Source organism: Heterodontus francisci, chromosome 6 (assembly GCF_036365525.1).
Source record: "Heterodontus francisci isolate sHetFra1 chromosome 6, sHetFra1.hap1, whole genome shotgun sequence".
NCBI lineage: Eukaryota > Metazoa > Chordata > Chondrichthyes > Heterodontiformes > Heterodontidae > Heterodontus > Heterodontus francisci.
Genome location: NC_090376.1, coordinates 44,930,790 through 44,953,601, shown reverse-complemented (window position 1 = coordinate 44,953,601; position 22,812 = coordinate 44,930,790). Strand labels below are relative to the sequence as shown.

Below are 22,812 nucleotides of genomic sequence, written 5' to 3'. Positions count from 1 at the left end.
ACTATTCATCTGGCTGATCCAGTCAAGTTTCTGGCCAATGGTAGGATGTTGATGGTGGGTGTTATGACCAGGTGAGACTGAGGTCTAGGGGCTCCCTCTCAGCCTTTGCCTGGTTTAACTGCAACAGGATTTAATTTTATAAACACCGTGTTTTATCTCCCCCCTCAGTGAATGCTTGTTCACTGTTTTCCATTTGCAAGGCAAAGAAATCAAATCATACAGGTTTTCTTAGATTTAAACAAGAAAGGTGGAAGTTTATTAACCCTCAACTCTAATTCAGTTAACGGCTACGAACATGCAACGTGACCATGTTAGCATGTATAAGCGATAAACGTATATGCAGATGGAGACAAAAAGTACAAAGAATAAAGGGGAAAAGTTTGAGGCAACATCCGGTAGTTATTTACAGTCCTTTGAGTTCAATGTGGAGTCTTTGGTTGCCGGTAAGTTTTGCTGTTGGGGCTTAGTGCACGCTTTAACTTGTTTCGCTTTAGGAGTCTTCTCTCTCTCTCTCTCTCTCTCTCTCACTCTCTCTCTCCCTTCCGCTCTTTCTCTCGCCCTCCCTCTCGAGATTTATGCGACTTCAGTGAGTCCGGAGGTTTGTGAGAAAGTGAGAGCGCGCCAGCCAGGAGAGAGGCTCTCTTGTTCCAGGTTCAATTACAATCTGCAGTCTGACTTTAAACTGTCCTGTGTCTCGTTCAAAAAGTCTGGACCAGCTGGTTAGTCATGTGACCAGCTGGTCTAACCACTCCTGCATTTGTGGATTCCATCATCTTAGCAGACCCTGGAATGTGAGCTTCCATACACCTTCATTGTCTGGTGATCAAAATCATTTGGGTTAATTTGACCAGGGTGTAGCTGCTTTGTCTCCACGAGCACCGTCTCTTAGTATACAAATGTCCTCCAGCCAAATATCTGGTGATCTCTTCAAACAAGTCATTTCCTCACTCCAGCAACCGTTTAAAATTCATATTCACATGATGAAATTAATATGCCTCATTCTTGGCAGGTGGGGGGTCTTCATCACAGTGGGTGATTCAGTACTGTTGTCGAATGTCAAGGGGCGATGGCTAAACACTCTAGCTTGTTAAAGGTGGTCATTGCCTGACACTTGTGTGGCACAAATGTTACTTGCTGCTTACCAGCTGAATGTTCCCAAGTCTTATTGAATGCTGGCACGAATTACTTAATTATCTGAGGAGTTGTAAATGGAACTGAAGACTGCAATCATTTGTGAGCATCCCAACTTCTGATCTTGTGATGAAGGGAAGGTCATTGATGAAGCAGCTGAAAATGGTTGGGATCTCCTCCAGCACTGTCCTGGATTTGGGATGATTGGCCTCTAACAACCACAACCATCATCCTTTGTGCTAGGTATGAATCCAGTCAGTGGAGAATCTTTCCCCTGATTCCCATTGACTTCAGTCTTATTAAGAGTCCTTTCTGTAACACACGGTCAATGCCTGCCTTAATGTCAAGGACAGCCACTCTCACCTCGTCTTTAGAATTCAGCTTTGTCTTTACTTTGACCAAGGCTGTAATGTGGTCTGATGCAGAGTGGTCCTGGCGGAACCTAAACTGAGCAGTGAACAGATTATTGGTAAGTGTTTCTTTGTAGCACTGTTGATGACCCCTTCCATCACCTTTGATTGAAAACCTGATGGGGGTAAACTGACTGGACTGGATTTGTCCTGCTTTTAGTGGGCAAAGCAATCTGGGCAATTTTTCACTGTCCCATTGATGCTGCTGTTGTAGCAGTACTAAAGCAGCTTGTTTAGAGGCACGGCTAGTTTTGGAGCACAAGTCTTTAGTACTGCAGCTGGAATGTTGTCAGGACACGTAGCCTTTGCTGGACTCTGTGTGCTCAGCTGTTTCTTGATCTCGTGTGGAGTGAATCAAATTGGCTGAAGACTGGCTTCTGAGAGGATGGTGACCGCATTGAGGCCAAAATGGGTCATTAAACCTGGCACTTCCAGCTGGAACTATTGAAAATGCTTATCTTTTTCACTTGTGCTGGGCTTCACCATCATTGAGAATGGGGTTGTTCATGAAGCCTCTTCCTCCTCCCATTAGTTGTCCACCATTGTGATTGGATGTGACAGATCTTCAGAGCTTTGATCTGATCCTTTGGTTGATTCTTAGCTCTATCTATGGCATACTGTTCCACTGTTTAACATACATATTATCCAATGTTGTGGTTTTCAGTTACACCTATTTCTGCTGGCATGCTCTTCTACACTTCTCATTGAGCCAGGGTTGATGGTAAAGGTAGAGTGAGGAATGTGATTGTGTACATTTCCACTGGCGCACACAGTGCCTCTTGGATGCCCAGTTTTGAGCTGGTAGATCTGTTCTGTGGATGTCCCTCCTACCAATACTGCCATGGACAGGTGCATCTGCAATAGGTAGGTTGGTGAGGGTGAGGTCAAGTAGATTTTTTCCCCCCCTTTTTGTTCTCTCTCTACCTGCTGCTGCAAGCTATGTTCTTCAGGACTCTTGTCAACTTGGTCAGTAGCCATGTTACTGAGCTACATTTGGTGATGGACATTTGAAGTCCTCCAGCCATAGTATATTCTGTGGCGTTGCTACTGTTATGGCATCTTCATGTGTAAACTGAGTTCTGTACAGTTTGTGTTTGAGAGGCAGTCCCTGATTTGAGGCTGGGGATTTCCAAATTGAAACTAGGTTAGACAAACAGTCTTGACTGAGGGAAAATAAACAGGTTTTTTTAACCAGATACATGTGACTGGTAGTTTTTTGTTTGTCAAGAGGCCAGCAAAGGAAATGGCTGAGAGTGTTAGTCAACAAAATACTAGTGTGTGTTAAGCGGGAAAAAGCTGTGTGGCTTTCCCAAGAAGCCAGCCGGGTGGGGCGGGATTGGTTGTTGAGAGACTGAAAAGCTGCACAGCTGGGTGTTTTAAGAGTCTCCCAGGGCTGCTAAACTGGAAAAAGCTGGGAGTTGTTGGTTAAAAGAACAAGCCCTTTCAATTGGAACCTGTTTTCTGGTAGCTGACCCTTGGAAGATGCAAGTTGCTACCATTGTCTTCGGTGACTCTGAAGTTATCAGCGGAGCCATGCCGTCAGTTTGAGGTGGTTCAAGAGGCGACAAGACCAAACCGTTAAAGGGAAGATTGATCGCTTGCTATCGACAGGACATTATTACTTCCATATCCGCATCCTGAAGGACCGGGCTTGAAAAACTGCCTGAGGAAGATCTTGATCTTTGTGCTGTGAGACCGATCAGACTGTAAGGACTTTCCTTGAAGCGTGATTTAACAGTTAGTTCATGTTTAATTTGTTAATTTTTGGGTTGAGTGTTAAAGTAAAATTTATGAATCTTGTCCATTTGGTTTTTGGTTTCCTAAATTGGGGTCAGTTGGTAGATTAGATTATTTTGGTTTGTTGGTGTTCCTTGGGGATCATAACACTACCTTCAGTGCTTCTTACAAGTGGTGTTCAACATAGAGTACTGATTCATCAGCAGAAGGAGGTAGATGGCAATCAGGAGGTTACCATGTCCATATGAGACCTCATGGTGTTTAGAGTCGATTGTTGAGGAGTCTCAGGGCCATTCCCTCCTGAATGTATACCATGTGCTGCCACCACTGGTGTGTCTGTACTGCCAGAGGAATTGGAATAGTGTGGGACGTTGGATGAGAGGTGTGATTCTGTGCCTAACTAGTCTGTGGGACTGCCCTCCCAATCTTGGCACAATTCCCAGACTAGGCATTCAATAAAGTTAATACAGAAGATAAGAGCTCATGGAGCTGGGGGTAATGCATTAACATGGATAGAGGATTGGTTAACGGGCAGCAAGTAGAGTGTAGGGATAAAGGGGGCATTTTTGAGTTGGCAGGCTGTGACTAGTGGAATCTGTTCTGGGGCCTCAGCTATTTACAATCTATATTAATGACTTGGATAAAGATACCGAGAGTAATGTATCTTAAGTTTGCTGATACAAAGTTCGGTGAGAATGTAAGCTGTGAGGAAGACACGAGCTGCAAAGAGATATAGACAGGCTAATTGAGTGGGCAACAAGATGGCAGATGAAGTATAATGAGGGCAAGTGTGAGGTTATTTACTTTGGTAGTAAGAATAGAGAAGCAGAATATTTTTTTTTTTAAAAGGTATGAAACTTATAAATGTTGAACTGAGACTTGGGTGTACCTGTACAAGGAACACAAAGTTAGCAAGCAATTAGGAAGGCAAATGGCATGTTGGCCTTTATTGCAAGAGGATTGGAGCGCAAGAATAAAGTCTTGCTGCAATTGTATAGGGTTTTAATGAGAGCACACCTGAAGTACTGTGCACAGTTTGGTCTCCATATTTAATTAAGCATATACTTGCATTGGAGGTAGGTATAGCAAAGGTTCAATAGGTTAGTTTCTGAGATGAGGGGGTTGGCCTATGATGAGAGGCTGAGTAAATTGGGCTTGTACTTTTGGAGTTTAGAAGAATGAGAGGTGATCTCATTGAAACTACACGATTCTGAAGGGACTTGACAGGGTAGACACTGAGAGGTTGTTTCCCCGGCTGAGAAATCTAGAACACAGTCTCAGGATAGGGGGCTGATCATTTAGGACTGAGATGAGGAGAAATTTCTTCATTCATAGGATTGTGAATCTTTGGAATTCTCTACCCCAGAGAATTGTGGATGTTTTATTGTTGAATATATTTAGAAACATAGAAAAATAGGAGCATTCAGCCCTTTGAGCCTGCACTGCCATTCAATACGGTCATGGCTGATCATCCAAACTCAGTACCCTGTTCCCTCTTTCTCCCCGGATCCCTTTATCCCTTCAGCCCTCAGAACTATAGCTAACTGTTTCTTGAATATATTTCATGATATGGCCTCAACTCCTTTCCGTGGTCGAGAATTCCACAGGTTCACCACTCATCTCAGTCCTAAATGGCTTACCCCTTATCCTTAGACTGTGACCCCTGGTCCTGGACTCCCCCGCCATTGGGAACATCCTTCTTGCATTCAGTCTGTCCAGTCCTGTTAGAATTTTGTAGGTTTCTTGAGATCCCCTCTCATTCTTCTAAACTCTAGTGAATACAAGCCTAATCAACCCATCTGTCTTCATACGTCAGTCCTGCCATCCCGGGAATCAGTCTGGTGAACCTTCGCTGTACTCCATCCATAGCAAGAACATCCTTCCTCAGATAAGGAGATCAAAACTGTACACAATACTCCAGATGTGGTCTCACCAAGGCCTTGTATAATTGCAGCAAGATATCCTTGCTCCTGTACTTGAATCCTCTCACTATGAAGGCCAGCATACCATTTGCCTTCTTAACTGCCTGCTGCACCTGCATGCTTACTTTCAGCGACTGGTGTACAAGGACAGCCAGATCTGGCTGCCCCTCCCCCTTTCCCAATCCATCACCGTTCAGATAATCTGCCTTTCTGTTTTTGCCACCAAAGTGAATAACCTCACATTTATCCACATTATACTGCATTTGCCATGTATTTGCCCACTAACTCAACCTGTCCAAATCACACTGGAACTTCACTGCATCCTCCTCACAGATCACACTCCCACCCAGCTTTGTGTCATCTGCAAACTTGAATATATTACATTTAATTCCCTCATCTATACCATTATTATATACTGTGAATAGCTGGGGTCCTAGCACTGATCCCTGCGGTACCCCATGAGTCACTACCTGCCACTTGGAAAAAGACCTGTTTATTCCTACTCTTTGTTTCCTGTCTGTTAACCAGTTCTCTATCCAGGTCAGTACCATACCCCCAAACCCATGTGCTTTAATTTTGCGCGCTAATCTCTTGTGTGGGACCTTATCAAAAGCCTTCTGAAAGTCCAAATACACCACATCCACTGGTTCTCCCTTATCTATTCTACTAGTTACATCCTCAAAGCATTCTAGTAGATTTGTCAACCATGATTTCCCTTTCGTAAATCCATGTTGACTTTGTCTGATCCTGTCACTGTTTCCCAAGTGCTCTGCTATTACACCTTTAAGACTGGACTCTAGCATTTTCCCCACTACTGATATCAGGCTAACCGGTCTGTAATTCCCTGTTTTCTCTCTATTTCTCTCTATTTAAGGCTGAGATTGACAGATTTTTGGTTTCTTGGGGAATCAAGGGATATGGGGAGTGGGCAAGAAAGTGGAGTTGAGGCCAAGGATCAGCCATGATCGTATTAATTGGTGGAGCAGGCTCGAAAGGCCATATGGTCATCTGCTGCTTTTATTTCTTATGGTGCTGCCAACATAATGCAGTACCTACTAGTGGAGGCTACTGGATAGTGGTCCGGAATGAAAATCATGCAAGATTTTCTCTTGGTGCAGAAAGCCATTGTCTTTGGCCCTCTCCATACACACACACACACACACACACACACACACACACACACACTGTTCCATAGCCACTGACTCCATTCCTCTTCCAGGTCACTGTCTGAGGCTGAATTAGACTGTTCGCAAGATTGGCATCCTTTTTGACCAATGTGAGCCTCTGACCACACACGCTATATCACTTAGACTGCCTACTTACACCTCAATAACGGTGCTCATCTGCTTCTGAAACCTTCACCCATCCTTTTATTTCTCGACTTGATTATTCCAGTGCTCCTGTTCACCCTCTATAAACTTGGACCGATCAGAAACTCTGCTGCCTGTATCCTAACTTGCACCAAGTCTTGTTAACCCATTATCTTTGTGCTTGCCAGTCAGGCAACATTTTGACTCTAAAATTCTCATCCTAGATTTCAAATCCCTCCATGGCCTCTCCCTTCCCAATCTCAGTCGTGTACACTTTCCTCTCTCCCCATCAAACAACTCTGATCTCTGTGCTCCAACAATTCTGGACTCTTGTACATCCCTGATTTTTATTCGCTCTACAGTTGGCAGCCTTGCCTTTAACTGTCTGGGCTCTAAGGCTCTGGAATTCCCTCCCTACATCTCTTTACCTCTTTCTCCTCCTTTAAAATGCACCTTAAAACCTACCTCTGACCAAGTTTTTGGTCACCTGTCCTGATATCTTCTTGGGTCAAATTTTGTTTGACAATGCTCCTGTGAAACACTTTGGCATATTTTATTACATTAATGCTGCTATATTTTTGTTTTCGTGTTATTTTATTTTGAATTGTATGGGAGGTTTCTTTTTGATTTCCATTTCTAAAGTACAGTGACTATTTTGGTGGCTTAAATCGCTGAAAGTACAGATCCAACAACCTATGAAAATGGGTCAGTTTTCAAAGTGAAATCCAGCGCTATAAGGAAACCAAAAGAATGGCACAACTGGCTACTTGCATTGAATTAGTCTCTGATATTTAATCGTTTGGTGTTGTACAATATTGCTAATGGTACCATAAAAATCAAAACCATACATAAGAATCTATTTAGCACCTATAAAAATTTCCTAGGATCATTGTGAAAAAATCAGACACTTGCTTGCGGGTACCCTTCTACTAGCACTGTAGTGTGAACTGTGTATCTTAATTTATTAATGAGCTGGCTGAAGCTAATAGTTTAATTGAAAACTACAGGATATCCCAAAGTGGTTCCCAAGCAATGAAATTGTTTGAGGGGCAGGTTAGATGAGCTAAATCGAGTAACATTATGCTTTTGTTCATTCTCTTAGCAGTTCTTTAACCAATTTGCAAGCTCTTGCTTTCGCTGCAAGTCACCTTTTGAAGGGTCTTTTTTTACAAAAAATATTGCATTTATATAGTGGCATGATTTCCAAAAGTACTTGTTCTAAAGTCATTTTGAAGTATAGTCACTGCTATAATGTTGGGAAACATGACAGCAAGTGTATACACAGCAAGATCCCATAAATTGCAATGAGTGACCAGATAATCTGACTTACAGATGTTGGCTGAGGATTAAATCTTGTCCAGGACACCTCTCTTTTACTTTGACCTGAGAGACCATTTAAAAGACAAGACCTCCAACATTGCAGCATTCCCTCAGCATGCTGGAATGTCAGCCTAGATTGTGTTTGCGCCTCGAGTTGGGCTTTAACCCTTTTAACTCGTGAAAGTGCTACGACTGAGTCAAGGCTGTCAAAAGTCACTAAAACATTAACCATATTTAGCAATTACTAATGTTAATTATTGGGAGTTACTGTTTGAATTTAAGTGCTGCTTGGGATGTCACCTCTACAAGATCAAATGCATTTAAGAACATGTATTTTTTTTTGTTATGCTATGTTAAATATGATGCATGCAATTATTGACAAGTTTGCATTTCACCATGCAGTGTGAGTTTGAAGGATGTGGTAGATCATTTAAGAAGCATCAGCAACTCAAAGTGCATCAGTATGAACACACAAATGTGCCACCATTCAAGTAGGTATCAAACTCTGCTTTAATTGCACTTTTATAATGGGGAAATACTAAAAAGATTTAATTGCATTTAAATGTTTTACTAGGTGCAATTATGAGGGCTGTGACAAACGTTTCTGTCTTCCAAGCAAGTTGAGACGTCATGAAAAGGTACATGCAGGTATGTCCTTCTCCTTGTTAATCTTTCTTCAAATAGACATTGAATGAGGTGAATGGAATATTCCAAACATTGCATTTGCTGATATAAAACCCGCTTCTAAGTAATGCAAATGGGGCTTGTGTTTTTACCTGTTGATTACTATGTATATGGCAAAAACTGTTATGTAGGGTTTTATTCTGTTGGTTGTAACTTGAGTCAGGAAACTCCTTTGCCAGTACCTTCATAGTACAGTTGTGCAAGTGACTAAAGAAATTGTTGTAATTTTTTTTAGTATCTCTGGTCCACAACAGTTCTTTCTGTTACACTCTCCAGCCACCCCATAAAGAATTTTGTAGGATTGTTACTGTTTAATATGCAGGGCTTCCATCAGCAAATGGATTTAAATATAGATAGATGTGACAATTATTTGTATAGTTTTGATTTAATTCATTTAAATCCAGTCACGGTACATAAGCAGTTTACTGTAGTTCAGATCTTGATGCAAACTTATTCTAATACAATGTTGCAAATTGTTACAGGCAGGAATGCTGTGTGGCTGGTTGTAAATGACAGATTCTTTAATCTTGAATGATCCAAAATCCAGGAAATTTCAATAACCCTTCTCTAGGGTATAAAAAGGACTATCTGTTTAACATGAGTACCTAGTGCATCTGAATAGACAGTTAGAAATTACAGAATCACTAATATAATAGTGAAAAGGGTGAATAATCCCTGGGCCAACCTTAGCAAGCTGTATAAAATGTTTTGATTCATGGCATTTTTAATCAGTTTGAAATGCCTGGAAGAAAGGAGGGAAAAAAACCCTGAAATTTGCAGAAAAAAGTTTAGATGAATTACTTAACTGCTGTGTTTTTTAAAAAAAATCTAGAAAAAGACTATTTAAAAGTTACTTATAAGCATTAGCTTAGTTCTTTAGAGTTGTGTTTTTTATTTTCAAGTTAGGTAGAAGGATGAATACCGACTTATTTGCTTGCTTTGTCTTTTATAAAATAAATTTGCTTGAGATCTCATGTAATGCTTTCAAAAACTGGATTGAGATCTTGTGGAGGCAGAGAGTAAGTCCAGTATGTATAAGCAATTATCAGATAGGTTCGCTGTTCATTTCCTAGGTATGTTACTGAAAACATACTTACATTTTATTGCAATGATAGACACACTCAAAAGGTATTGGGAGTTGGGACTTATAAGCATATGTAGACAGATTTTGGAAAGATGGAAAGGTAACAGGGTTGTAGTGGTGGGTGATTTTAACTTCCCCAATATTGACTGGGACTCACTTAGTGCTAGGGGCTTGGATGGGGCAGAATTTGTGAGGAGCATCCAGGAGGGCTTCTTGAAACAGTATGTAGATAGTCCAACTAGGGATGGGGCCATTCTGGACCTGGTATTGGGGAATGAGCCTGGCCAGGTGGTCGAAGTTTCAGTGGGGGATCATTTCGGTAGCAGTGACCATAATTCCATAAGTTTTAAGGTACTTGTGGATAAGGATAAGAGTAGTCCTCAGGTGAAGGTGCTAAATTGGGGGAAGGCTAATTATAACAATATTAGGCAGGAACTGAAGAATTTAGATTGGGGGCGGCTGTTTGAGGGTAAATCAACATCTGACATGTGGGAGTCTTTCAAACGTCAGCTGATTAGAATCCAGGACCAGCATGTTCCTGTGAGGAAGAAAGACAAGTTTGGCAAGTTTCAGGAAGCTTGGATAACGCGGGATATTGTGAGCCTAGTCAAAAAGAAAAAGGAAGCATTTGTAAGGGCTGGAAGGCTAGGAACAGATGAAGCACTTGAGGAATATAAAGACAGTAGGAAGGAACTTAAGCAAGGAGTTAGGAGGGCTAAAAGGGGTCATGAAAAGTCATTGGCAAACAGGATTAAGGAAAATCCCAAGGCTTTTTATACATATATAAAGAGCAAGAGGGTAACCAGGGAAAGGGTTGGCCCACTCAAGGACAGAGATGGGAATCTATGCATGGAGCCAGAGGAAATGGGTGAGGTGATAAATGAGTACTTTGCATCAGTATTCACCAAGGAGAAGGACTTGGTGGATGATGAGCCTAGGGAAGGGAGTGTAGATAGTCTCAGTCATCTCATTATCAAAAAGGAGGAGATGTTGGGTGTCTTGCAAAGCATTAAGGTAGATAAGTCCTCAGGGCCTGATGGGATCTACCCTAGAATACTGAGGGAGGCAAGGGAAGAAATTGCTGGGGCCTTGACAGAAATCTTTGCATCCTCATTGGCTACAGGTGAGGTCCCAGAGGACTGGAGAATAGCCAATGTTGTTCCTTTGTTTAAGAAGGGTGGTAAGGATAATCCAGGAAATTATAGGCCGGTGAGCCTGACGTCAGTGGCAGGGAAACTATGAGAGAGGATTCTTCGGGACAGGATTTACTCCCATTTGAAAACAAACGAACTTATTAGCGAGAGACAGCATGGTTTTGTGAAGGGGAGGTTGTGTCTTACTAATTTGATTGAGTTTTTTGAGGAAGTGACGAAGATGATTGATGAGGGAAGGGCGGTGGATGTTGTCTATATGGACTTTAGTAAAGCCTTTGACAAGGTCCCGCATGGCAAACTGGTGCAAAAGGTGAAGTCACACGGGATCAGAGGTGAGCTGGCAAGATGGATACAGAACTGGCTCAGTCACAGAAGACAGAGGGTAACAGTGGATGGGTGTTTTTCTGAATGGAGGGATGTGACTAGTGGTGGTCCGCAGGGATCAGTGCTGGGACCTTTGCTGTTTGTCGTATATATAAATGATTTGGAGGAAAATGTAGCTGGTCTGATTAGTAAGTTTGCGGACGACACAAAGGTTGGTGGAGTTGCGGATAATGATGAGGATTGTCAGAGGATACAGCAGGATATAGATCGGTTGGAGACTTGGGCGGAGAAATGGCAGATGGAGTTTAATCCGGACAAATGTGAGGTAATGCATTTTGGAAGGTCTAATGCAGGTGGGAGGTATACAGTAAATGGCAGAACCCTTAGGAGTATTGACAGGCAGAGAGATCTGGGCATACAGGTCCACAGGTCACTGAAAGTGGCAACGCAGGTGGATAAGGTAGTCAAGAAGGCATACGGCATGCTTGCCTTCATTGGTCGGGGCATAGAGTATAAAAATTGGCAAGTCATGTTGCAGCTGTACAGAACCTTAGTTAGGCCACACTTAGAATATTGTGTGCAACTCTGGTCGCCACACTACCAGAAGGACGTGGAGGCTTTGGAGAGGGTACAGAGGAGGTTTACCAGGATGTTGCCTGGTCTGGAGGGCATTAGCTATGAGGAGAGGTTGGAAAAACTCGGATTGTTTTCACTGGAACGACGGAGGTGGAGGGGCAACATGATGGGGGTTTACAAAGTTATGAGCTGCATGGACAGAGTGAATATTCAGAAGCTTTTTCCCAGGGTGGAAGAGTCAGTTACTAGGGGACATAGGTTTAAGGTGCGAGGGGCAAAGTTTAGAGGGGATGTGCGAGGCAAGTTTTTTACATGGAGGGTGGTGAGTGCCTGGAACTTGCTGCCAGGGGAGGTGGTGGAAGTAGATACGATAGCGACGTTTAAGAGACATCTTGACAAATATATGAATAGGAAGGGAATAGAGGGATATGGGCCCCGGAAGTGCAGAAGGTGTTAGTTTCGGCAGGCATCAAGATTGGCGCAGGCTTGGAGGGCCGAATGGCCTGTTCCTGTGCTGTACTGTTCTTTGTTTGTTCTTATCCATGAGTGCAAGAGCTGAAATAATCTTGGCGAAGGTCACAAAAGAACCAAAAAATCTAATATGTTTTGTTTTGAGGTGGTGTTTTGAAAATGTAACAAAATTAGTAAGAATCTCTTCCATTTTCAGAACTATACATTGGTACCATGCAGCTATACTAGCCAGTTAAATACCATCAGTAACTGATCACTTAAATGTGATTGGCTTGTTAAAAGATCACATATTACCTAACTGGCAGTAGACCTATTGGCTTCTTGCAAGATCTGGTGTTAAACTAGTGTTGAAACACTGGTAAATGAAAGTATTTAAATTACTAGTACTTGTTTAAGAATCGTTTCTTTTGTGTACACAATTGAAATACCATATTTTATTTGGAGTTCTGGCTTGTGGGTATACTGGCCCAAAAGAGAGAGAGAGAAGAGTTAACATATTCAGTTCTTTCTCTTCCTATTGGAGAAGTGCTTGCCCTCCAGTTGGTATCTGTTGAGTGGATTCTTGGCACTGCTGAAATTCACTGTTTAACAAAAAAGCACAAATCTACATCTGGCCACTGTTGTGGCACTTGCTGGAGCTTCAATGTAACAATTTGTTTCGATTAATGGAGGATCAGTGAATATTTCATGCTCCATTTTTACTGTGAAGATCGCTACCCTTCAGTTCCTCAAGAATGCACAGAAATCCGGGTCTTTCTTCCATCATCTCCCCTCCACCGAATAGGTTAGTAATATATATTAATCTGACTCAGGACGGAATCAAACTACTTTTTTGATGCTTATAATCAGAGACTAAAGGCTTGGTGGTATTGATGGAGATACATACTGTCTGGTTGTTGAGCGCACAGGTACCGGGCAGCTCTGAGTTTTGGGCCCGCCTGCACGCCCTCTCCTCAGGTTTCGGATGGACCCGAGGGCGGCAAGTGACCGGCTTTCCTCGCTAGGCGGCGGATTGTGGGCCAGGATCCCGACACCGGCCAGAGTGCATTTCCTAGGCCCTAAACCTCTGGATGGCGACCACGAGCGCAGCGTCGGCCTGGAGCACACTGACATCGAGGAGGCCGTCCTCACATCCCCTCCTCCTCTCCGCCCCCCACCCCACCCCACCGCCCCCACCCCCCTGCACTCCCTCCCTCCATGAAATCAGACAGTTTACTTGTTGGGGCCCCTGCTCAGGGATAGGAGCTAACAACCCCACTGCCTTGTGGGTGTCTCGGGAAAGACCAAGGCTAAGGGAGTAAACAACAGAAAATCTGGAATGGAACCCCTAAGGTAGTCATGTGTCACCTTTGGCATGTTTCTGGCAGTTGCTGCAGCCAATCCGGTGCCAAACATCATGCTCTGCACTCCTTTGGACCTCACCAGGAAGGCTGAGACGGGGGTTTTGACGCTTGGGCAACTCACCACCTCCATACATTTCGCCCAGGCATGCGCCATGGAGAGGTCACTCTATAGTTGCCTCACAGCGACCAAAACAACACGGAAGGCAGCAGTTACAGGTTATACGTCCAGCTCAATTGGTGGAGATTGGGCACCACAGGTTGCCTTTGTCGGTGGGACAGGTTATCGCAGCTCACTGGATGGCTACAGCCCGCCTCAAACCGGGCAACCCCCGGTCAGAAAGGTTCTGTCCCGCCACAGTCCACCTGCTTCAATGGGTGCTTGGAGTTCAGGGTCATTACCCAACAAGTGGACTGTAACACTGCACCAAACAGCACGATAAAAAAAGGAAAGAAGGTACAAGCCCTTCATTTTGCAAGCTGTAACGTCAGAACTACGTGTCCTGGCCTGTCAGAAGACCTTACACAAATCAATGACTCTCGGAAGACCGCCATCATTAACTACGAGCTCAGTAGGCTCAATGTGGACATTGCAGCACTTCAGGAGACACACTTCCCTGCGAGCAGATCTTTGAGAGCAAGACTACACCTTCTACTGGCAGGGTAGGGATCCTGAAGAACCAAGACAGCATGGAATGGGCTTCGCCATCAGAAACTCTTTGCTCAGCATGATAGAGCCACCTTGAAATGGCTCGGAACGCATACTGTCCATCTGACTGCTCACCGCTTCTGGCCCAGCACACCTACTCAGCATCTATGCTCCAACACTCTGCTCCCCACCTAAAGTTAAAGACCAGTTCCACGAGGAACTCCATAATACCATTAGTAGCACTCCTAATACTGAACATTTGTTCCTGCTGGGGGACTTTAACGCCAGGGTTGGGGCCGACCATGACTCATGGCCCTCCTGCCTTGGACGCTATGGCATTGGAAGGATGAATGAGAATGGACAAAGACTGCTGGAGTTGTGTACCTATCACAACCTCTGCATCACCAACTCATTCTTTCATACTAAATCCTGTCACCAGGTTTCATGGAGACACCCAAGATCACGTCGTTGGCACCAGCTGGACCTCATCGTCACAAGGCGAGCCTCTATAAACAGTGTCCAAATCACACGCAGCTTCCACAGTGCGGACTGCGACACCGACCACTCCCTGGTGTGCAGCAAAGTTAGACTCAACCCAAAGAAGCTACATCAGTCCAAGCGTCAACTCTAACAGAATTTCTTATCCACAGCTGTTACATAAGTTTCTAAATTCACTTGGAAAAGCCCTTCAAACACTCCTACAGGGGATGCAGAGACGAAGTCGACTCACATCAGAGACGCCATCAATGACTCGGCAATGACCACCTTTGGCAAACGTGAGGAGCAGAATGCAGACTGGTTTCAATCTCACCTTGAAGAGCTGGAACCTGTCATAGCCGCTAAGTGCACTGCACTGTTGAACTACAAGAAAGCCCCCAGTGAGTTAACATCCGTAGCACTTAAAGTAGCCAGAAGCACTGCACAAAGAAAGGCCAGGCGCTGTGCAAATGACTACTGGCAACACCTATGCCGTCGTATTCAGCTGGACTCCGACAACGGAAACATCAGAGGAATGTATGATGGCATTAAGAGAGCTTTTGGGCCAACCATCAAGAAGATTGACCCCTCCAGTCTGAATCAGGGGAAACGATCATTGACCAACACAAGCAAATGGACTGCGGCGTGGAGCACTAGCTAGAACTGTGCTCCAGGGAAAATGTCACTGATACTGCCCTCAATGCAGCCCTGTCTCTGCCAGTCATGGATGAGCTGGATGAACAGCCAACAAAATGGGAATTCAACTCAGAAGGTTTTAGTTTAGGCAGGCATCAAGATCGGCGCAGGCTTGGAGGGCCGAATGGCCTGTTCCCGTGCTGTACTGTTCTTTTTTCTTTGATGCCATTGATTCTCTAGCCAGCGGAAAAGCCCCTGGAAAGGATGGCATTACCCCTGAAATAATCAAGACTGCCAAGTCTGCTGTACTGTCAGCACTCCATGAACTGCTTTGCCTGTGCTGGGATGAGGGAGCAGTACCGCAGGACATGTGCAATGCCAATATCATCACCCTCTATAAGAACAAGGGTGACTGCGGTGACTGCGACAACTACTGTGGAATCTCCCTGCTCAGCATAGTGGGCAAAGTCTTCACTCGAGTCGTTGTAAACAGACTCCAGAAGCTGGCTGAGCGTGTCTACCCTGTGGCACAGTGCGGCTTTTGAGCAGAGATCCACCGTTGACCTGCTGTTCTCCCTTCGCGGCATTTCTCCTGTAGCTGGCGAACAACAGATGCCCCTCTACATTGCTTTCATAGATCTCACCAAAGCCTTTGACCTCGTCAGCAGACGTGGTCTCTTCAGACTACTAGAAAAGATTGGATGTCCACCAAAGCTACTAAGTATTATCACCTCATTCCATGACAATATGAAAAGTACAGTTCAGCATAGCAGTGCCTCATCAGACCCCTTTCCTATCCTCAGTGGCATGAAACAGGGCTGTGTTCTCACACCTACACTGTTTGGGATCTTCTCACTGCTACTCTCACATGTGTTCAAGTCTTCAGAAGAAGGAATTTTCCTCCACACAAGATCAGATGGCAGGTTGTTCAACCTTGCCCGTCTTAGAGCGAAGACCAAAGAACAGAAAGTCCTCATCAGGAAACTCCTCTTTGCTGACGATGCTACATTAACATCCCACACTGAAGTGTGTCTGCAGAGACTCCGACAGGATTGCGGCTGCCTGAAACGAATTTGGCCTAACCATTAGCCTCATGAAAATGAACATCATGGGACAGAACGTTAGAAATGCTCCAGCCATCAATATTGGCAGCCATGCTCTGGAAGTGGTTCAAGAGTTTGCCTGCCTAGGCTTCACTATGCAGAAATCAACAAACTCATGGGAAAGGCATCCGCTGCTATGTCCAGACTGGCCAAGAGAGTGTGGGAAAATGGCGCACTGACACGGAACACAAACGTCCGAGTGTTTCGAGCCTATGTCCTCAGTACCTTGCTCGACGGCAGCGAGGCCTGGACAACGTATGTCAGCCAAGAGCATCGTCTCAACTTATTCCATCTTCGCTGCCTCCGAAGAATCCTTGGCATCAGTTGGCAGTACCGTATCTCCAACACAGAAGTTCGAAGTCCTCGAGGTGGCCAACATCCCCAGCATATACACCCTACTGAGCCAGCAGCACTTGAGGTGGCTTGGCCATGTGAGCCGCATGGAAGATGGCAGGATCCCCAAGGACGCATTGTACAGCAAGCTCGTCACTGGTATCAAACCACCGACCGTCCATGTCTCCACTTTAAAGACATCTGCAAACGTGACATGAAGTCCTGTGGCATTGACCACAAGTTGTGAGAGTCAGTTGCCAGCGATCGCCAGAGCTGGCGGACAGCCATAAAGGCAGGGCTAAAGAGTGGCGAGTCGAAGAGACTTAGCTGTTGGCAGGAAAAAAGACAGAGGGTGCAAGGAGAGAGCCAACTGTGTAACAGCCCCGACAACCAATTTTATCTGCAGCGCCTGTGGAAGAGTCTGTCACTGTAGAATTGGCCTTTATAGCCATTCCAGGCGCTGCTCCACAAACCACTGACCACCTCCAGGCGCTTACCCATTGTCTCTCAAGACAAGGGGGCCAAAGAAGAAGTTAATATATTGTAAACTGCAATTTGTTATACCACACAAGTTGTACATATTAATGGAAATGTCAGCTTGGATTTGGGAAAAAAATCAATTTTTGAGATCAGGCATGTAACCCACATGCCCTTCAGATTTGAATTGTAAATTTCTGCTCTTTATTCCCCAGTGGCAATTATGTACACAAAGTATGCAGTGGTGAAGTTTTAATATGCCATATTGTTTTGCAGGTTATGTATGCAAATTGGAGTGCTGCTCATTTATTGGAAAAACCTGGACAGAGTTACTTAGCCACACACAGAAGCAACACACAGGTAACCACAAAGATGTGTATCACTAAAGTAATTGAATAATGTTGACATGTGGGACAAAATGCTTATTGTTTAATTCTGTCTTGCGCTCAACAATGTGCAATGCATCCTGCTTAACAATAATACAGCTGGAATTAAATAAGACCCTGGAATATCCCTATGACATTCTTAAAAAAAAATCTAGCCTTCTGGGATAAATTAGTTGGAATTAGAGGATTATTTTAAAGAAAATGAATTTATGTATAGTTGTTGGAAGTACTGTTAATTTAATCTCCACCAATTGCAATAACATGGTTGAGAAAAATGTCACCTAACTCACCCTGCCATCCATGCCCCACGTTGACTGTTTTCATCTAAATCCTACCTCATGCCCATATCCTTTTTGTTATTTCAGGAACCTGAACATTTTCCATTGGAAACTAAGATTTCCTTTACAGTGTTTTAAAGAAACTGCACCAGACAGCAGTGTCTATTCTATAATAAGTGTGAGGAAGTTACTCCTATTTACCTCTTGGCTTCTGCTGATTAGTGCCAATTCTATTTTGGCTGCTTATTGAATAAAATCTATCCGTAACCCATATATTTTCTTTTAAAACGTTGGTTTATGTTTGCCCCTGCACACCCTTAACTCTCCAAGAACGCATATTGCTGCTTTGACTTTTCTTCTTAGTTCCAGGTTTAAGCAACTGAGCATTGTTTACTCTTTATTCATTTTTTGCATGTTCATTCAGTATTTCTTCCATGCAGTTTACATATGCCAGCATTTAAGTATAATGTGGGAAAATGTGAGGTTGTCCACTTTGCCAGGAAGAATAGAAAAGCAGAATATTATTTAAATGGAGAGAGACTGCAGAGTGCTGCATAACAGGGGGACCTGGGTGTCCTTGTGCATGAATCATAAAAAATCAGCATGCAGGTACAGCAAGTAATTAGGAAGGCAAATGAAATGTTGGCCTTTATTGCAAGGGGGATGGAGTGTAAAAGTAGGGAAGTTTTGCTTATACCTGTACAGGGCATTGGTGAGACCGTACCAAGAGTACTGTGTACAGTTTTGGTCACCTTATTAAGGAGGGTCATACTTGTATTGGAAGCAGTTCAGTGAAGGTTCACTAGGCTGATTTCCTGGGATGAAGGAGATGTCTTATGAGGAAGGGTTGAGCAAGTTGGGCCTATACTCATTGGAGTTTAGAAGATGAGAGGTGATCTTATTAAAATGTATAAGATTCTGAGGGGGGCTTGACAGGGTAGATACTGAGGATGTTTCCCCTCATGGGGAAATCTAGAACTAGGGGTCTGCCATTTAAGATGAGGAGGAATTTCTTCGGGTCGTTATTGTTTGGAATTCTCTTCCCCAGTGAGCAGCGGAGGCTGGGTCAGTGAAAATATTCAAGGCTGAGTTACAGATTTTTGATTGAAAATGGAGTCAAGGGTTATGGGAGGCAGACAGGAAAGTGGAGTTAAGGCCACATCAGATCAGCATGATCTTGCTGAATGTTGGAGCAGGTTCAAGGGGTCAAATGGCTGCTGCTGCTATTATTTGTTAACCAAAAATGATAGCTGTACGAGATTTTAAACTAATTTTAAAAGTGCTTATGCAAGTATCAAATTCTTTAAGATTCAAGAGAGAGAATATCTAGTTTCAGAACTCAAATTTAGAACTGTCGCTGTCCTGGTCCACAACCAATCTTCTGCAGAAGGGAATTTGGAATAGTTATAAACTTTGGGCTGCTAATTTATTTATAGTTCACTAGAAAAGTGATTCAGTGAATTACTCATGGAAAATGTGGAGAGAAGAGCTTGAAAATTATATTTAATACCATTTTTAAACTACAATTGGAATATAATTTTTGACTTTTTTGTTTAGAAGCCTTTGTTTGTAACCAATGCAATAAGAAATTCAAGCGTAGAGCTTTTTTACAAGCACACCTTAAAGTTCATGCTCAAGTGAGAGAGGTCTTCCGGTGTCCCAGAAAGGACTGTGAGAGAACCTACACGACGCCATTTAATCTACAAAGCCATATTCTATCATTTCACGAGGGACAACGAAATTTTGTTTGTGGACATCTTAATTGTGGGAAAGAGTTTTCCATGAAAGTAAGCTTTATTTTGTTAATTTTAAAGATTAGTTATAGTAAGCCTTTTATTGAGAAGCTACTAACAATGATTCCGCATAGTAGCCTAGATTTTTTTTGGTGTCAACATTGATGTTTCTGTCTTGTTTTAATTCATATTTAAAAGTACTTATAGATTTTAGAGATCCAGTTCCCTACATATGCAGAATGTAGCACACTGTGACATAAAATGTTTATTTGGGGTAAATTTATAGCTAGAATACACTAACAATGTGCATGTGCTGATTTATGGACAAAACCATTCTTTTGACTAGTAATGGATCAAATTCCCCTGTGCTGACAAGTGTGCTCTAAACAGACTTGTTATAAGACGCTTAAAATATTACCACTTATTTGTGTTGCAGCAAAGCTTGGAACGCCACTCTGTTGTTCATGACCCTAAAAAACAGAAATTAAAGGTACCTCTTATGAAATAAGATTAATTTTTTATTCAGTTGTGTTTTATGTGAATATATTTACCAAAAAGTAACGGCATGCAAATAATTCAATATATAATTGAACTTGTGTTATAAAGAGGCATGGATTAGTGCTGTACAAGACAGGACTGATATTGAATTTTTCACTACTCCTGCAAATATTGTGAGGAAGAGAGATTGCGCGATCAACAATATTTGTACAGCTCAAGCTACTTGAGCACTTGGAACAGTGCAGGAAATGTCCTGCTGGGGGATACAGTCTGGGCAGCAGAACCACTGATAGTATCGAGTGTAGTTTGTTCTTTTTGTTTTACTTCCATAATTAGTGTGTTTTAAAAGTAGTTTTCCAGACTTCTCTAACCTTAGCGCGGTCAAATACTTGGCACTGCTATTTACCATGGATGGCTTGTCGAAACTCAAAGCTGCTAAGCTGGAAATGTACAACAGTTAAGACTGTAAATGAACAAGACAGACAGGTTAACATTTCAGGTGTTAAAACAGAAAATGCTGGAAACACTAAGCAGGCCATGACTCATCTGTGGCAAGAGAAACAAAGATAACATTACTGGTCAATTACTTGATCAGAATTGAACGATCACTGAGCTGAAACTTTAACTCTTTCTCTCATTCTATAGGTGTTGTCTGACCTAAGTGTTTCCAGCATTTTCTCTTTCAGATGTCCAGCATCTTCAGTATCTGCTTTTAACATTTCAAACAATATCCTTCAAAATAGCTAAAGGGTTCCATTTGCAAAGTTAATGCATCTTTCTTGTCTAGCTGTTGACGAACGTGTGCACTTCCAACATTTTTCCATGATTAGTAAGGTTGGTGTTTTAAGATATTGGCTTCTGTATTGCTGAAAAAAAGAGACCTGCAAGGTGAAAAGCTTCAACAGCATCCATCAGGACAGATGCAAGAATGCCAAATTTCAAAGGGAATAACAGTTTATACAGCATGAGAAAAGGGTGCTGATTGGTTGGCAAGTCGACTCAGGTCAAGGCATTGCCATAGAGAATGCACCAGGGAACTACTGTCCCCTGTGCTTTACTATAATTCTCAAGAAAGATGCAATGCTGGACATGTTCCATTTGCCTGCAGAGGACAGATCCCAGCATATGAATATATGTAGCTTCCAGCAAGCGTACGGAAGCCATTTTGCGAGCCCGACTGATATTAAATTGGTTTAGTGTAATTCTTAGCACACTTGGGATTGTTTAGTAAGTGCTGTCCAATTGTGGAATCACATCTAACATTTGTGTTCTGAATTTTGCAAATACGGGCTCATTGAGTGCAGTCGGTACTTTGCTTACTACAAACAGCCAAAGGGACATACTGTTCGATATGATCGGCCAGTCATTGGGAGTATGACCTACGTACCTGGCATCACATCAGTACTGTAAGTCATATACCACATTACTCATTTGTGTGGTATGCTGAACGTTTTTTTGGCTTGACAGCAGCATCCTATTACTGTAAAATGCCACTAGTGTTGCTACTGCATAGTAGCAGTGTGAAACAGATAGCTTTGCCTGTTGCTCAAAGTTTTGAAATACCTTGCCCTGTCCTTCCAGAGTAATTTCAGGTCTGAAACTGGTGGCCTTAGGCCCATTCATGAGTATGTACGATACACGTCTTTTTTTCAGCAATACTCAAGTTCTGTATGACCAAGTGACTATATTTAGCTTCTATTTTATATCCTAACTATGCTGTGCAAGCTCATTAACTAACTAGTCCATGAAACCCTTGTCCCTGATGCAGTTTTCATTGGCACGAGAAAATGTTTACACCACCATGTTGGGAACCACTAACTTCTGGTGTTAAAAGAATGCCCAAACCCAAAAATTCAAAAAGATAAATGTAGGAATCTAGCAGATACAAAAAGTGGATAACTGGTAAAATTTATCTTGGATTAGCAAGATTGATAGCATTATATTGCTTACTGTTCTAGGGATTTTAATTGTCACTGAAATAAGATTTCTTTTTAACTTGAATTACTCTGCCTTTTGCATTTGGCCCACAGGGCTCTGTAGTAAGCAACAGTGTGTCTCTGAGAAAGCTTTTAGTTCTGTTACACAGGTTACATCTTGTTTCCTGCAGGAAAAACAGCCTCGTCCTAAGCGTGGTCTTGCATCTCGCCTTGCTGGATACATCCCTCCCAAGAAACAGCCAGCTGCTTTCTCGAGTACTTTAACTGAAATGCTTGAAAAGGCCAAGATGTCAGAAATGGAGGAAAAAGTTGAGCTGACTGAGCCAGTAGTAGCCAATTAAAGGTGTCGTTTATAGTATTCATGAGATGGAAATGTTGGACTCTGAAGGCATGTTACATTGCTATGGTGTATTTGTAAATTTCTTCATTAACTTGCTTCAAAAGTGTAGAGATTTTGTAGCCAATTACAGGCTTCAATCAAGAATTTCCCTGGATTCGCCAGTGAACTTTCCAATGCTATAGCTTGAGCTCAAATTTATCTCTGCATGCTTGAATTCCTGATAGTAATAGGAATTAAATATGTAGTTTTTCTTCCTCTACATTGTTTTTGTTTTCATACTTTCCAAGTACTTCCTCATCTGTTATCGTTCTATCGTAAAACTTGCTCTCAATATAGTTGTTATCCAGCCAAAAAGCCTTTATCTGTTCATAAATTTGACTAAATGGACTGACTGCTATATACCCAAGAGTTTAATTCATGTATGAGCCAGTCTTTGTTGATCATGGACCTGAAATGTAATCTGTCAGCAATGTAATTTGTTAAATAAAGGATTCAAAAATGC

At 42.8% G+C, this 22,812-nt stretch overlaps 1 protein-coding gene across 1 annotated transcript in view; it reads left to right on the top strand.

Annotated features, from left to right (window-relative positions):
• Positions 1–22,811, top strand: part of LOC137371278 (transcription factor IIIA-like) — a 43,650-nt gene extending 20,839 nt beyond the window's left edge. Inside the window, exons 4-9 of the mRNA XM_068033567.1 lie at positions 8,233–8,321; positions 8,405–8,478; positions 17,415–17,498; positions 19,360–19,589; positions 19,972–20,025; positions 22,141–22,811. Of these exons, the coding sequence (XP_067889668.1) occupies positions 8,233–8,321; positions 8,405–8,478; positions 17,415–17,498; positions 19,360–19,589; positions 19,972–20,025; positions 22,141–22,311 (702 nt within the window). The 3' untranslated portion in view covers positions 22,312–22,811. The remainder of the gene's footprint in view (positions 1–8,232; positions 8,322–8,404; positions 8,479–17,414; positions 17,499–19,359; positions 19,590–19,971; positions 20,026–22,140) is intronic.
• Position 22,812: the final 1 nt, after the last annotated feature.